The 17,266-nt window shown below is 40.8% G+C and overlaps 1 protein-coding gene across 1 annotated transcript in view; it reads left to right on the plus strand.

The window, feature by feature from the left end:
- Positions 1–14,678, plus strand: part of LOC118412174 — a 23,718-nt gene extending 9,040 nt beyond the window's left edge. The window contains exons 2-5 of the mRNA XM_035814891.1: positions 12,269–12,404; positions 12,542–12,672; positions 12,996–13,127; positions 13,493–14,678. Coding sequence (XP_035670784.1) covers positions 12,269–12,404; positions 12,542–12,672; positions 12,996–13,127; positions 13,493–13,662 — 569 coding nt within the window. The 3' untranslated portion in view covers positions 13,663–14,678. The remainder of the gene's footprint in view (positions 1–12,268; positions 12,405–12,541; positions 12,673–12,995; positions 13,128–13,492) is intronic.
- Positions 14,679–17,266: the final 2,588 nt, after the last annotated feature.

Raw genomic sequence — 17,266 nt, forward strand, 5'->3', positions numbered from 1 at the left:
GGTGTAGTAACATATCCATGCATCCTTCCCCGGAGCCTTCCCCACGAGCTCCCCCTTCCCCTTTAAAGGTGTGTCTCGCTAGAAATCTACTGGTTGTGTTTTAGTGACGAGCATCCTCGCCCACCACACCTGGTCTTAACATTCCAAACCCGGTCTTTTTCAAGACCATATGGTAACCCCGTGTGAGTGCCTCCTCGTTGGCGGTTGCTGGGAAATGTGCAGAGCTATATACTAGTAGCTGTGACGCATAGCTAAATCTCACACAAAAAAAGGAGCACAAAATCACACAACAGATTGATACACTACAACACCCAACACATGATCACCCAAAACTGGAATAAATGATCGGTTCAAGCCCTATGTTCCGAAATCCCTATGTTCCGAAATCTCCATGTTCCGAAATTTTGACACACAACTATTGTGACACACAACTATAACCATGTACATGTAACATGGATGGCGTTTACAAGTCGATAGCCAATACCCAAGAAGCCAGACAGTTTCCTGATGATAACAGGCCTGAACGCCGACCTGAGCTGAAAACACCTGAAATTCGAATTCTAACGTTAGTTTATTTTTAGTCATAGAAATAAACTAGAATACTTATAAAAGTTCAACTTTTCTTTCCTTTATCATTTGCTAACCACATTTAACGTAAACCATTTACCTAGTCTCGTTTTTGATTGATTTATGGGTGACCGAAATGCGTACATATCTAAAATAAAATGATGATGCTATCAAACTGGTACGAGGTTAGGTGCGTTACAAAAATGTTTGCCGATGGTGCGCGTTTAGGTTTGCCTAAACAGAAGTTTGCGGCTAAAATCTGCAATGGAGCTAACGTTAGTTCTCTGTTGTTATTATTATAGTTTTAACAGATTTCAAGACATCCCAAATAACACAAAAAGGAGAATATCTAAAGAAGGTAACGTGATATAAATTATATAGGCCGCAACTTCCTATTTTGCTGACCGCGTGTCCGCAGCCTGGACTTATGTAGCTTTGGTCGACTCCCAGGTCGCTGTACAACGCCAGTCGGTACACTAGTGTGTTGGAACACTTCCATAGACGATAGAGATTTCGGAACATAGGGATTTCGGAATATAGGGATTTCGGAATATAGGGATTTCGGAACATAGGGATTTCGGAACATAGGGCGGTCAGTTGTTTGGAACATATTCTGGAGTTAGAATTCCTCTCTTCCTCTGCCGTATGAAAAACAACTTGTTTCACACCAAGGCTAATGTCACATTTTCACAAAGGTCAGGCAGTTTTGGGGAATGAAAAGTAGCATGTAAAAGACATGAAAAACACAAAACAATTCAACAGCATGCCTTGTGCATATCTTTTGGCACAAAAGATAATTTTGTGTTTCTGCCGCCGAACAGCCCAGCCGCATCCTGGATAGGACATAGGCCTTTAAAGCCAGACGGTACATGCAACTGGTTTGTCGTGGTATTGTAATGTATGTTTATTAAAAGTGCAGCAGAGTCGCAGTATTATGGCATGTTCACATTAACTATGCAATCCCTAATTTGCTAACTTGGACCTGTAAATGTTCCACCTGCCATAAAGTACAAATGTTACATGCCTTAAAAGTTCCATTATGGAAAACATTTGAATCATAGATAAATTCCAGAGCAAGGTCTTTGTGGGCCAGAACTTAATCTCCAAGCAGATCCTACGCCTATGATAGCATAAAATAGTACCAAACTGTCCAAGGAGTGTAGTCAGCCAAGAGGTGTACATTTGCTATGTAGGTAGCCAAACACGTCGGCTTCACTTCCCCTGGCAGTTTTTGATACTATCTTTTGATACTATCTGCTTGGATATTAACCAAAACCAAGACTGACTGATCTTCCCAAAACCTATCCACATACATGTACATGAATCTATAACCACACGAACAGGCACACCCCTCTTGGTGAATGGCATAGTCCACTAGCTTCAACTAAGGGAATACATGTACTCAGATGGTGATATATCAGATAAATCTGACCCTTATCTACTACTGTAGCCACTAGCCAAGGGAAAACAGGCAACAAAACCCTGGAAAGAAGCATAGCGGTGGCCTGAGAAGTAAACCAATCAGATGTAGATGGGGAACATTGTGACATCAACCTACAGTATTAAGTTCAAACACAAAGAGCCACCAAAATTCAAACCTAAGCATAAGGACACAGCATCCAACCGATGTACCAAAAAAGCCACCCAAATTCAAACCTAAGCATAAGGACACAGCATCCAACCCATGTACCAAAAAGCAACACAATCGCACGTTGCGTTATGAAGATACAACGCACGTGCCACGCATACACAAAAGGTTTCCTACAGTGTCAAGTTCAAACACCAAGAGGCACAAAATCAAATTTGAGGATTAGGCAACCACTATCAACCCATGTACCAAATATCATCGCGATCGGCACCTTTCGTTCTGGAGGTACAGCACCGGAACGCCACATCCACACACAAAAAGCTACCTGCCGTGTCAAATTGAAGCACTTAAGGAGGACCAAAACCAAACCCGGGCAACAGGCAACAACCACCAACCCATGTACAATAATCGTCGCAATCAAGCGATGCGTTCAGGTCAGGAGATACAGTGCCTGAAACGCCTCCAAAACGCAAAAAAGGGCAACCTGCAATGTCAAATTCAAACATCAGAAGGCCCAAAATCACACCTGACCGTCAGGCCACCGCCCCAAATCATCGCAATCGCTCGATCCGTTCTGGAGATACATCCCCGGAAAAGCCCCTTCCAAAAACTCCCACTCTACTGAAAACTACCTGCATTACATGCAGGTAATAAGTTCCTCCAATTCAAGCTATTCTCCAGGCATAGGGACTAAAGCTTTATAGGTATAAATCAAAATCGCTGACCAAATGCAGGCCCACAGCTTTACTGGAGGAAAAATCCGGGGTTCAGTTAAAAGCTGAAACTTCTGTCTTATCCTAATCTCAAAGCAGAGGTTGGGTCAAGGGGTAGGTATGTAAGCGTGCTGACTGACACGCTATAACGTAGCTATGACGTGCACTAGTAGTGGGCGGGATTTCTTACCGCTTTCTCCCCTCCGACCCCACCTATCCTTAATCAACGTTTAAAATACTTTTATTACCTTCGCCAAAGGTTATGTTTTGAGCCCGTTTGTCTGTCTGTGTGTGTGAACAGCATAACTCGAGAAGCCTTGGGTGGATCTTGGTGGGTAGGTGTCACGAAAACGAAGGTCAAGTTTGACAATGGCCACCCTAGCGGCGACGAGGTACAATGTATGGCAAGTGACATGTATTATTAACAACTACAAATTATCTACAACAGTATACTAATGTAACATAACAGAAAATATGGCGGTATAGATATTACATTGTTAGAACACTACTTTTAGGTTCTGTTGTTACATATGGTCAATAACTTTTTCCTTTCTTCATTATATAATAAGGGCATATCATCAGGAAATGATATTCATCTTCAATACTGTATTTGCAGATGGAACTCATTCTCTTTTCAGCTGGTACGTTTTTGTGATGGCCCAATTTCTAGACTTTTCAATTTCTAAACAATGTGCTCCAATCCTTAGTTTTGTTATGCTATTAGTAAATGATCTGCTTTGAATTGATAAAAGATAGTTTTCTAGAGCGAAGATTGTCTTAATTTTCGAATATGCTTACAGTTTACTAAAGTTTCTTATCTTTTGTCTCCACTTCGAAAGAAATGTGTCCTTTAGGCGTTCCTTGAACATGTTTCCAAAATATTTGGCATCGATATCACTCTCTGACCACTGTAAACTTTCTATTATTCTACATTGTAACGCTAAGCAATCTTATGCACAGACTACTAACACTGACCTCCCCTTGCGTCCCTACTGTAGATTAGTATGGGACTCTGATTCCAAACAAAAATTTAATGCCATAGTCAATAGCGCTGACTTTTCTTCTGCTATAGATAATTTCATTAGTAGGAGCTACGGGACAACCCCCAATTCACTTGAGAACGCGTTATGTGATTTTGTATCGCCTCTACAAGAAGCGGGTAAAAAGTCTTTAACACTACGCTGTAAAAAGCCAGGTAGACAGAAACAAAACAAACCGAAAAGTAAAAAGAGATCGATGGTTTACGGAGACCTGTTCTACTTCCAGACGTAACGTATATGAACTAGCTAAACTGCTCTCTAAAAATCCCCGGGACCCCTATATTAGGGGTCAGTATCTTAAAAAGAAAACTGAATATAGGAAATTAATCCGGAAAACCAAGAAAGATTACAGAAATAGTATCCTTCAACAACTTAATTCCCTATCTACCAAAAACCCCACAACGTTTTGGAACTTAGTCAAACAGTTTAAATCAAATGACTCCATCATTAAAGACGAAGAAACATTTGACAAACAAACACTTCACAACCACTTCCAAAACGAGACATGATGTCCCAACTTCCTAAAACCGACAATCATTTTCATATTCAGATTAAAACCAAATTGGGCGAACTCGAGAACACTCCGTTAGTCAAAACAGTTTAGATGCAAAGATTCAACAAAACGAAATCAGACAAGCAATTTCCCAAGTTAACAACAACAAAGCCTCTGGAAACGATTTGATACTTAACGAAATGTTCAAATGTGCAGCCCATATACTTACGAGACCGCTAACCAAACTCTTTAACCTATTTTTGTCATCTGGTCACTTCCCCAAACAATGGGGTGAAAGTCACATTGTCCCAATACACAAAAGTGGCCCCAAAGATGATCCCAGTAATTATAGGGGGATTTCTGTCATCAGCTGCCTCGCCAAGTTGTTCACGGCTGTAATTAACAAACGTCTTGCTAACTACCTAGATGAAAATTATCTCATTTCCGCCAACCAAGCCGGCTTCAGAAATAACTTTGGAGCTAATGATAACCTCTTTGTCATCGACACATTAATATCCAAATACAATAACACTAACAAACGCCTGTATGCATGCTTCGTAGATTTTAAAAAAGCCTTTGACAGTGTTTGGCGAGAAGGTCTTCGTTATAAATTACTGAACTCAGGAATAAGCGGAAAATTGTACAGTGTAATAAAATCCATGTATAGCAACCCACAAACTTGTGTTAAAACGTCAGCTGGTCTGACACCCCTATTCACAACAGACAGAGGCGTAAGACAGGGGTGTAACCTCAGCCCTGCCCTTTTCAACTTATTCACAAATGACCTGGTAAAAGATTTTGACAGCCCTGACTGTGCCCCACCCTCCCTGCATAATCTACTTGTATCCTCCCTGCTATATACTGACGACGAAGTGTTGTTTTCAGAATCTGAAACAGGTTTACAATGTGCTCTGGACAAACTTCAAGCATTTTGCGAGAAATGGAAACTTCAAGTGAACTTATAGAAAACCAAAGTTATGATCTTCAACAAACTCGGGCGAATTTTCAAAAACATGAAATTTACTTTCGGTACAGATACTATAGATATTGCAACCTCCTATTCTTACTTAGGCCTGACGTTATCCCCCTCAGGTACCTATTCTCTAGCAAAGAAACAACTGTCCTTGAAAGCACGCAAAGACATTTTCAGTCTCAAACCCCTCATGCATTCATCTCTGTCTCCAAAGGCCCTGCTCAAAATATTTAGTACATGTATCATCAAAACTATTATATTATATGGTTGTGAGATTTGGGGCAAAGCTTATTCAGATGACAGTTGCCCAGCAGAAATTACACAGAACCGCTTTTGCAAAAATGTTCTCGGTGTACATAGAAATTCAAGTAACATAGCTAGTAGAGCAAAGCTCGGAATGTACCAATAGACATAGATATATCCATGCATACAGTTAAGTACTGGCTACGCCTCAAACAGTTGGACATCTCAACACATCCCTTACAAGTAGACGCTTTACTCTGTCAGCAATCTATACCGAGTAACAGCCGTAAGAAATGCTGGTCACAACACGTAAAGGAAATTCTAGACCATGCTGGTTACTCTTTCCTTTTTCTCTTTTCACTAGATAATTTCGAGGTCAGATCGGCAATGTGCAAACTTAGAATCAGCGCCCAACCCCTTGAAAGTGAGAGAGGGCGGTACAAAAAGCTACCTGTGGGCGAAAGAACCTGTAACCATTGTATTGTAACCGGTGGAAGACGAAATACATTTTATTTCTAACTGCCTCTCTAATGACCAGGAAAGAAAGGAGTTATTTGAAGAGGTTTGCAAAACACACAAAAATTTCCAAACGCTTACCGACGAAAACAAAACTATAAAGCTGTTAACGTCACATAACCCACTCATCATAGAAAAAGTACTTCGTCTTCCACTGCTTCCAGAAAAGAAGTCAAACCCCAAATGCGTAGATTGTAGCTCCCAGCAGTCCATATCATTGATAGAATAGTCACTTGTTTACACTTGTCACCATTGTTATCTATACCAAATTACTTTATTTTACGTATGTTTACTATATCTTCTGTAGGCTTCATGTTGCAATTAGCCCTCGGGCAAGAACACATCGAAAAAATTTCTCTCACTCAGACCAAAAAATCGCTCACTCCTACAGCCGGGTTGACAGAGAAAGCCTACCGAAGTGAGATAACTTTTTGTTCTGTGGGTGAAAGTGATCTTCGGTGTTGTGTGTCGGAAAAAATATGGATTGTTTGAGTTTATTTTGATTATTTATTTTGATCCACATTTAGCCTCATGAGAGGCTATTCTTCCTGTGGTCACATTCATATTTACACATTATATACGTACAGTTAAAAACATGCAGAGACATACAAAGTGACAATACATAGCAGATGTAACATAATTCCTCATAGTCAATAATCAAGTTTTTTGGAAATTCTTGCCCGTGGGCTAATTGCAGGTAATGGTGGGCTCCCACTGCACTCGCGTCACGCTTGCGTCGCTTCGGGGTTCGACAACGCAGACGTGACCCCGCGGCACCTAGAGGTGACGCGAGCGAACCTAGAGGTGACACAAGCAAACCTAGAGGTGACACAAGCAAGCGCGACGTTTTTTTGGAAGTTAAAAAATAACGCAAGTGGCAAGATCCCCCAACAGTGACCCAAGAGTGACACAACAGTGACCCAAGAGTAACACAACAGTGACACAACAGTGACGCCAACATGCCTTCAACAGTATCAAGGTTATATTTTGTCTATTTTGCACCAAGTATCAAAAGTAAACATCATTTTATTATTGAAAAGCTATTTTGGATACATTTGGATATCATTTTACAGCAATTTGTCAGTTACAACAGTGACCCAAGAGTAACACAACAGTGACACAACAGTGACGCCAACATGCCTTCAACAGTATCACGGTTATATTTTGTCTATTTTGCACCAAGTATCAAAAGTAAACATCATTTTATTATTGAAAAGCTATTTTGGATACATTTTGGATATCATTTTACAGCAGTTTGTCAGTTACAACAGTGACCCAAGAGTAACACAACAGTGACACAACAGTGACGCCAACATGCCTTCAACAGTATCACGGTTATATTTTGTCTATTTCCTATCAAAACGTAGGAAATATCAAGATTTTTCATTTGTGAAATATGCAAATTAACACACACCATTACACATACTTGTTGCAAAACACATAAGCGATGGAGTCAAATCTGGTATATGGTTCGTGTCCATTCATTTGGGTTACTTCTTTTACTGTAAAAGTCTTTCAAGGTTATCATATAACATAAGTAACATTCATAAGCATAAGCATCATCACAAGGGAAATTATTTCATTATAAATCTCATTTTGAGGCATTTTCATCATTTTACAGTGATTTTTCATACATTGACAACGCTGCGACTTCCGATAACCTGTCCATTTAGTCTAGAAACGCAACAGTGACGCATGTCAGTGGGAGCGCAACAGAAAATCGGCGAAAATAACACAACAGTTGTCTACTCTAGTCTAAAACTAGTAAAAGCTAACTCTAGATCCTGGGTTATTTCGTTCGACTCCTTTTTCGAAGACAGTGGAAGACGAAAGATCCCACCTTTTCTATTATGTGTGGGTTTTGTGATGTTAGAAGGAGAACTGTATTCTTTTTGTCAGTGATTACTGTCCAATACTTGCCGGTGCTGTTCCACAACTGGGACATCCTGTACAGAAAGCGCCTTTTCTGAGAGTTGGACTTTGGTTTCGGTATTCTGATCGTGTTCATTCTGGTTGAGCGTGTTCGGTAGTTGTGAATCTGAGACTGAAAGGTGATTTTGTCGTGCAGAGCTTTTGGTTGTTTGGTGAGCATTATTCTTTCGAAAGTGGCAAGGCTTTTCTGTTGAATTCTGTCCCTTACCGTCAGCCAGCCTAAGATCTTCAGCATAAAGTCCACATGTGTTACGATCACAACCAAGAGCAAGTCTTGCGGCCCTGTTCTGAACCACCTGTAGTCTTCTTATGTTCTTCTGTGGTTTGTTTCCCCAAACGGAGCAGCAGTAGTCTATATGTGGAATTATCAAGGCGTTGACTACGGCTATTCTCTGCTGACGTGGTAATGAGTCCTTAACTCTCCTCACCTGATTGTCAAGACAATTTCTTTGGTATAAATGATTATTATTGTATGACGTATATAGTTGCAAACTGAACAAAATGTCAGTGATCATTTTGCGTTTGAGTAAATAAACCTCAATGAAGTTGTTCTTCCACTACTCCGAAAGCACGCTCGCATCGACAAAATTTCTCTCTCATCCAAAAAAAGAAACGCTCACTCCTACAGCCGGGTTGGTAGCTGGCCTCCCAAAGTGAGAGAACTTTTTGTTCTGTGGGTGAGAGAGAATTTCAGCGTTGTGTGTCGGAATATTATGATTTTTGAGACAATGTTTATAATATAACAGAATGTCATTGTTAAAAGGTTTATCATTGCAAGCTGAAGAAAATGACTTTTTCATTGCCCGTTTTAAGTGAAGAAAACCTGAGAAAGTTGTTCTTCCACTACTCCGAAATGCGCTCTCGCATCGATCAAATTTCTCTGTCACCCAAACCAAAAAAAAATCCCTCACTCCTACAGCCGGGTTGGCAGGGAAAGTCTCCCGAAGTGAGAGAACTTTTTGTTCATAGAAACGCCAGCAACTTGGCATATAAAGCTGAACTCGGAAGATTTCCATTAGATGTTGACGTTTCAGTTAGGGTAGTTAAATATTGGTTGCGGCTAAGACAACTTGAGACATGTACACATCCTTTACAAGTAGACGTTCTATTGTCCCAACAAAATGATATGATGAATAGTAACAAGAAAAACTGGTTGTATCACGTTAAAGAAATTCTAGATAGTACCGGTAATTCATTCATCTGGCACAGTAACAATGTAAATGTTGATAGCAAGCATGTTTGTGTATCGCTAAGGAAAAGGCTAACAGACATGTATATTCAGAGATCTCTTCACCAATTATCTGTTAACGCTGGTAAGTTAAGACTGTATAAGAAACTTAAATCTGAGTACAGTATGGAGAGTTACCTATACCACTCAGATTTTGAGCTAAGATCCGCTTTATGTAAAATGAGGATAAGTGCTCATTCATTAGAAATAGAGAGAGGCAGGTACAAAAAACTGTCCGTTGACGAGAGAACATGTAAATACTGTTCAGAGAAAGCAGTGGAAGATGAAATGCATTTCATTTGTCAATGTTCACATTACAGTTCCGAAAGAAACAAACTTTTCCTTAAAATCTACAAAAATTTCCCAAGCTTTTATAATCTTACCGACCAACAAAAATCCATCTTCTTGCTTAAGTCGTCCAACCCCTTTATATATGAAAATGTTGGACAATTCATCTTCCACTGCATACGGAAAAGAGGTCAAACCCATTAAATAGCTTAAGTAGAAATTGATTTAGTTTAGACGTTATTCCCTTTTGATTTATCTATGATTATCATTTCCCTTCTTTGTTAAGTATGTCTATGTTTATGTATACCACTACTACTTTACTCTGTATGCAATTAGCCCTCGGGCATGAATTTGCAATAAAGAATATTTATTTATATTCTTTTCTCTGCATAAACAGTTCTGTGAGCATAAACATAAGCGCTGAGTGAGAATAAGAGGCGTAAACACCAAAATCGATGTTGTGTCAGGAATGTTATAGCCTCTATATTGAAGAATAAAGTACATGTTGAACCGAGAAACCGTCTGTATATGCTTGCATTCATAACATTTCTGAACCTTTTAAAAATCTGTCACTGTCTGTTGACCAATGTTAATAAAGGTTAATAAACATCACATCTTCTGCCACAACTGTCTCTAGCCTTTTGTTATCGCTTGACCATTTTTTATATAAATAGCTATGACAAGGTTATGTCTGAAGATTACAAGTCAAGTCAAATTTATTGCAAAACGATTGCATCAGGTACAAAGTATGGCAAGTAACATTATTAACAACTACAAACTATCTACAACAGTATACAACCAATAATCTACATGAATAGCTATGACATTCAAGGTTATGTCTGAAGATTACATTTGATACATAGGTGTGGTGCCTGATAGCGGTACGTTATTGTGTATTTTAAACTAATGCATGTTGTATATTGAATATATCGAAAGTTAGGTCGATGGCCTTTATACTTATACTTTTGTAACACGCTAAGGTTAAAAAAATTGTGATATCACGGTTTCTTGAGACATCGTTCTAGTGTGTCACCACGATATTTCTACTTACGGTAATAGACTAGTAAATTCAATTTAACAGTAAACTTGAGTAAAATTCAGGTGTCTTCAGCCTAGCACAAGGAGAATTGATCATGAAAATTTATTTTGATAAGCTCATCATAAAATATTTTGGTGATTGTTGCATTATTCTCGTGTCTGCCACATGAGAATATGCCTAACTAGTCTACCATTTGTGTGTTACCGCGGCCAATACACATCCCTGTTTACAAGGTGTTGTGAAAGGTGTTAATTGATTTCATAACCAGGTGTGAATTGTGCCCCGCAGCTCCGATCGTGATTTAACGCTCGGTCATGGTGTAAGGCTCGATCATGGATAACGCACGGTCGTGATGTAAGGCCCGGTCGTGATGTAAGGCCCGGTCGTGGTGTAAGACTCAGTCGTGCGTTAACGATCGGTCGCAGTGACAGGCGCGATCGTCTTCTAACGATCGGTCGTGTGTTAACGCTCGGTCGCAGTGAAAGGTCCGGTCGTGTTTAAACGATCGTTCTTGTGAGTGCCGCGGAGGTAAAGACGCGAGGGTTAAAAACACAGCGATCTAAGTGCGGTAAAGCACCGACGTTGTCGGGACGGTAATTTTCCGCCGATAACTTGGCTGGATATCGAACACGGAAAAAAATTCTTAGGCCGTAAACTTGACTTTAGCCGTAAAACGTTAACCTAACCTTCCATGGATACCATATACATGATACCGTGGTGAAAGGTGTGTTTTTGCTCTCACGTTTGGCAATGACAAGACTATTAGCTGGCTTTACAAGGGCATCAGTAGGCCCTGACGAAAGAGTTCTGAATGTTGATTTATGCACAGTACACTGCCGATGACGTACATACGGCATGAGGTTAAAGAGTGGGGCGAGTATGGCAAAATTCTTCATCGCAATAGCATAGACAGCTGGACTTGCATCCTGCGTGTGTTTTTGTCACCGTTGAAATAAAACCAAACTTCCTAGCCTTGAAAGGTGAAGGTAAAATCACGTAGCAAGCACGAAAAGGATCCACGGTTTTCGGATATACCTGGAAAATGATAACACGGCAAATTGTCACAATTTTCATATCTTTGTCCTGATGTTGTGAATGGTGATCCTAATCCGACCTCACATTGCCCCCCTCCCCCTTCGTTGAGCTGGTCAACGGTGTTTACAGGTCACAGCAAGTCATGAATAGATCATCTGAAGGACAAACATGTCTGCTGGGCTTTAAAAACACAAGAAGGGCATCCTGGCGTAACTCTTACAGCAGCTTTAGCCTAAATGGCTGGGTTGTGATGACATATACACGGGTTTTGTTTTCTATAGGCAAGAGATTTAAACCCACATATACATGTTGTAAGATAGGGGCTGGAAAATTGGAGCAAAAAGACGAAAAGGGAAGGGCGAAATGCATTCATGAAGACTCAAGATCTACATTATGTGAAAGATGACATGGATCGTTCTCTGGTTGGCCAAGACCCGTCAGTGTTTCTAAAAATGTTACGGGCCGGCAACAAAATTGTGGCCGTTAAAAAAGTCGTTAAACACTAGTCACATTACACTCCAAGGAGTTCATAGCAATATTGCATAAGGTTAAGAGTAACATGATCTTAGTTTTGGATTTTTGTAAACTGACCTAATTTCTGAACGATTTACAGACCAATCCGTAGACATAGACGATGTTTTCAGTCGGCTTCAGGGATTGGTGCACCGGACCGAGGCTGTGGTTGACAGGCTGTCCAACCTGGAAACAGATATGGTTACCAAGGCAACGGAAATGGTGACCGTAGTAAGGTGAAGCCAATTGGCTGATTGAGAACTGTTGGCATCTTTGAATTCTAATGTATTTCTCTAGCTATAGTTACGCATATATATAAACATATAATACACAACTCTGAGCGGCGTGTTGCAATATTGTCGATTCATTTCAGGAGACGACATTACAGTGATGACGACATCCCCGACTTGTTCCGATCTTTAACGAAAGTTAACGATGATAGGGATGGTGGAAGCAGGAGAAACTCCTTACTTCGCACGTATTCTTTAAACGACGAGGACCTAGGTAGGCTTGGACACGCGCATTAGTATACTGCCTTATCAGTAAAGCATAAACGGCTACTAGTGTAGGTGATTTTCAATTAATAGATGGTGAAGTAAGACATGTTATTCAACACAAAATGAAAGGTATACCGATTCTTCCGTCGTCTCTACGGCCATTTTTTATTTAATTTTGACCCACTTATATAAACAGCTGGCCTTACAGACACGTGACTTGCGTAGTGGGTCAAAGGTTAACGTAGGTTTGTACCGCTCAGCATATCAGAGTCAGTTTAGGATAAGACTTCTTAATTGATCCAAGTCTACATTCTGCTGTTCCTTCTTCAGTTTCAGTAGACTCGATCAAGCTGGAGTATAAGAAGAACAGCTTGGCACCTGATCCAAACGTTGGGGCTAACCGGACGCAGATTCAGACAGACTCGGAGAAAAAGTTGTTCTCTCCGGAAAACCCATGTGTTGGTAAGGCACTGACACCTCACCTTTGATTGTTGTCTGTACTTACATCATATTGCAATAGGCTATGCAGGGAGTCGATGGCTGGAACTTGAGTATTTCTATTGTTGAGATCGACAAGGCGAAATAACATACACACTGCAGCTTTGGTCAGTCCTCTGACCCTTTTCGAGCTGAAATGATCCGAATCTTAAGTCACGTGACCTGAACAAAAGTATGACGTCAGTAACGGGTCAAGGGTGCCCAGTAGTTAGTAGAAGGTTGTCCATAGTTGACTCGGCTAGGATTGCTGCACTGCTTTGATCATGATGTCACTCATCAAGACCTGCTGGCGAGTACAAAAGTGTTGTCTCCTTTCTTGCTTTGCACAGATGACAGGACGAAGGTTCCGCCAACGACGCCCTACCGAGATAAAGCGGAACTGCAGCTGCAGTCCCGCCTGGACAGGAGAAACAACCGACTGTGGTTCCAAAATAGGATGGGTGACGTCATACTCATGGAAGAGCACGACATGCAGGAGGTATTTGAAACGAAGCTTTAGGCGTCATAGAACCATGTGCACATGTCATAGACGACGTTAGAAAGAGATACCATAAAAATGGAATCATGGCGTAGAAACGCCACAGATCATGACGTACAAAAATTTCCCACAAGTGGTACAGTTTATATTCTTCTTCAAGGATTAGGAAACAAAATAGTATCGTGTACATTGTCATTCAGTAGCGCAATGCAATGTGTAAATAATATAAGTCGTTTCAAAGAGATGCAAAATGCATAATAATACACTAACCTTTGTAATTAAGTTTTGAACGCCAAATTAACAAGAAGGATGCAATACAAAATGTTTAGATACAGGGTGTGGGTATGCGTAGACAAACATTCATGAGCTTTGTATTCGGACAGTTATATAAAATTATGACAATGCTCTGAAACACATTGGTTGTTGGTGTCATTGTTCTAGTCTATTTGACTTGATTTAGGTTATTAAGAAAATGGATAGATCAAGTCAATATGTACTAGACTAGATGATTCATGAAGATTTAGGTAAGCATTAAAAATTGTGCATTTAACGTTATCATTACTCGTGACATTTTATATTCAACCGACACACCCCATCCGATTGGTGAGGAAACTTCAGCAACCGTCGAATTTTGATTTATTCCAGACTAATTAGATTTACAAGAGAACGTTGTGATATACGTTGACCTGAACATGTTTGCAAACCGTGCGTAACCGCCAAAATGTCCAGGAATGCCCTGTGGTATCGCCAACCAACCGGCCCGACATGTGGCAAACATACGAGACTGCACACTTACACTGTCCCGACTTGCGGCACAAGGTCGGAAAGTCGTAAATTCGAACCGTCTCCACAAATGTCCTGGCACGTGCGGTCAGTGAACCCTAGAGGACATATTTGCTCAACTTATTGTTTTGTTTTTCTTTAATGGTACAGGAACTTGGATTTATGGATGATCTTCACTATGTCATTAACTTGAGCCTGTTTCAGGAGAGAGAGAATATCGCCTTTCTGAACGAAGGTTTGTTATTCTAACCACAGCAATTGATGTCTGGTGTTTATTAAGAAAGAGTGGTTATTTAGTATGATTTTGCCATCAATGGACAAAAACGTATACTGTTTGGCAGGATCATCCTTTACATGATGATCCTGTCAATAATGGAAAAAACATTTACTGTTTGGTAGGATGATACTGTCAATAGTGCGAAACATTCTCTATTCTTAAAATAGTCATACACCACCTATTCTGTAAGGAAAACATCCCTCCCACACAATCAAATCAGGCTCTGATGTTGACTCAAACTTTTCCTTTATCTGATTTTCAATTTCGTCTGGTTCATGCCTCCCCATGGCTACCTCAGAGTGTATTGCAATAAACTTGCGAGAGGAAACATCAGAAGCCCTGCATGACAATTGTTTGTTATTGCTGGCTCCTATCCTCCAAATTGGGGCTGAAGAAAATCTCTCTCCATGTAGGAGACTCTCAATGTAAATACTAAAGCAAGAACTTTCCGTACACGATCTTTGATGATTAAACAGATGAAAGACGGGATAAAAGTTTGCTTTAATTTCCTTGTAACGGAAACCCAAGGTTCCCCCCACAAGGTTGGAGAGAAACTTTGATGTGAATCTTAAAGGTCAGACCGGTAGCTTAGACAACTGTCAAAGCGATACGGTCCGTCGAGATCAAGAGCCTGGGTGCTGACAAGATGTTGTGATTTCTTGTACTCATACAAAGTATATCAGACATTGGCGAAACCCACACAGGCGTTTGATATTACAGGTAACATTTGTCATTGATAAATTTACAGCATGACAATTCTTCCAATTTGTTAAGTCAAAAGTATTTGAAGGAATTAATCTTAAAACCAGAAACGGACGGCTGTGACAACATTTTCACAGTTGAAACTTATCCGTGGCGTTACACCATGAAATACTTTTATATAAGTTCGTCAACCTTCACACAGACATCTCTCTACCACCGCAAAACGTCTACTGTCGTAAAACACATGAAACAGCACGACAGTCAAATTTCCGCATAGCAACAGCAACTGTCACGTTCAACGCTGTAGACGGTGCAGAGGTGGTGAAATTTAAACGCGTAGGAGCCACCAAATGATCGTTTTCACATGGGTCCGGTCCTGTCTGGGTCTGCGATGTCGTACCGTCAGCCTCAGTCTACATAAACAAGTCTTCTGGGAGCACTATTCCACGGGTGTTTGATGGCGTTTGAGCCAAGTTTGGGTTAATTGGGCCCTGATGTCGCGCATTACACACAACGGTCAAGGTCGGAGACGTTAAGGTCAATCTAATTTTTGTGGCAGAACCCGAAGTCCTGCGAAAGCTGCATGGCCAAAGGAAGTGAAACGGCCAAAGGAAGTGAAACGAGACTGCGCCCCTGAATGCCTATATTGCATAGCTAGATTTACTGTAGTGGGTATGGCAGAGTGACGTTCTTGAGTCAAAGTCTCGATTCATTTCCTCTGGCCGGTAGGATTGTTTGGTCGGAAGAAGTGACCCGTTTGCTGCCCTTTCCTTGACTAAATGAAAGCGGCATGTTGTCCGTTACCCACACGTCCCTGTCGATGATAAGGGCAGAGAGGATCGCTGAATCAACTAGGGGTCATTGAACTGTGGGTCTGAGGGGACAGATGTCTTAGGAACGGCCATCCCGATTCTAAATTTGATAAGAGGTGTACAGCGACATTTGTGCTACTATTCTTGTATCAGGGACATCCGACACTTTCTTCAGACTTTTTAACTCCGGAGGTCAGTGACCTTTGACAGGAGTATTGTTGTTGTCTGTGTTTGTGTGTTAACGTTAACAACCTTGTCTCCCGACAAATTCATTTAGATGGATTTGTTTGAAGTTTGGCACGTTGGTACCGAGTTCAGCGCTGTCTGGGGTTCTGGGCCACTTTTGCCCTGTCTACGGTTACGAGACGGTTACAATATCAAGATGGGAACTTGACACCCGTAGAATGATGTCATTTGTGTAGCGAATCTGATTCCCGCTGTCCATTGGTGTCCAGAGTTGTGTAGTTCCCGTCTAGCATGTTTAGATTACTTCGAATTCACGGCAAAAGAGAGAAAGCCACTTGCGTGAGATCAGGTCTCGCCACGAGATCGGACCAGATTCCAGAGGAAAGAGAACCTCGTTCTAAAGATGCAAATGACGCACTGGATTCTTGATGGATGTTAAGCATCCAGTTTTTTTTATACGCAGATACTCAAGCAACTGGATGTAAATGTTAACGGTTAGACGTTTCAGACAACATCCACTGTCTTTCGTCAGTAACTGTCATACTGAATCTGCAGTTCACCAGGTATGAGACGTATCATATTGATTTAGTTACGATGCAAACACTATCCCGATCTCAAACTGCTGTCGTTTCAACATTTATAACATTTATCATAGTTAACAGCCTATTTTTTCTCACACAAGGCCGTGCTCTAAATCTTCGGTCAGTAGACTTTGACTTTGTGACTTTTAACGTTTGCGTTCCAAACTTGAAGCAGCTGCAAAAACCTGCTGGTTCAGTCCGATTTTATCAGTGAACGCCTCGCCAGGAAAACGGTTCCATGACTCTGCCGTTTCCTGCTGCCGCAATCAAGATTCCTAATCTTC

This window comes from Branchiostoma floridae, chromosome 3 (assembly GCF_000003815.2).
Source record: "Branchiostoma floridae strain S238N-H82 chromosome 3, Bfl_VNyyK, whole genome shotgun sequence".
Classification (NCBI taxonomy): domain Eukaryota; kingdom Metazoa; phylum Chordata; class Leptocardii; order Amphioxiformes; family Branchiostomatidae; genus Branchiostoma; species Branchiostoma floridae.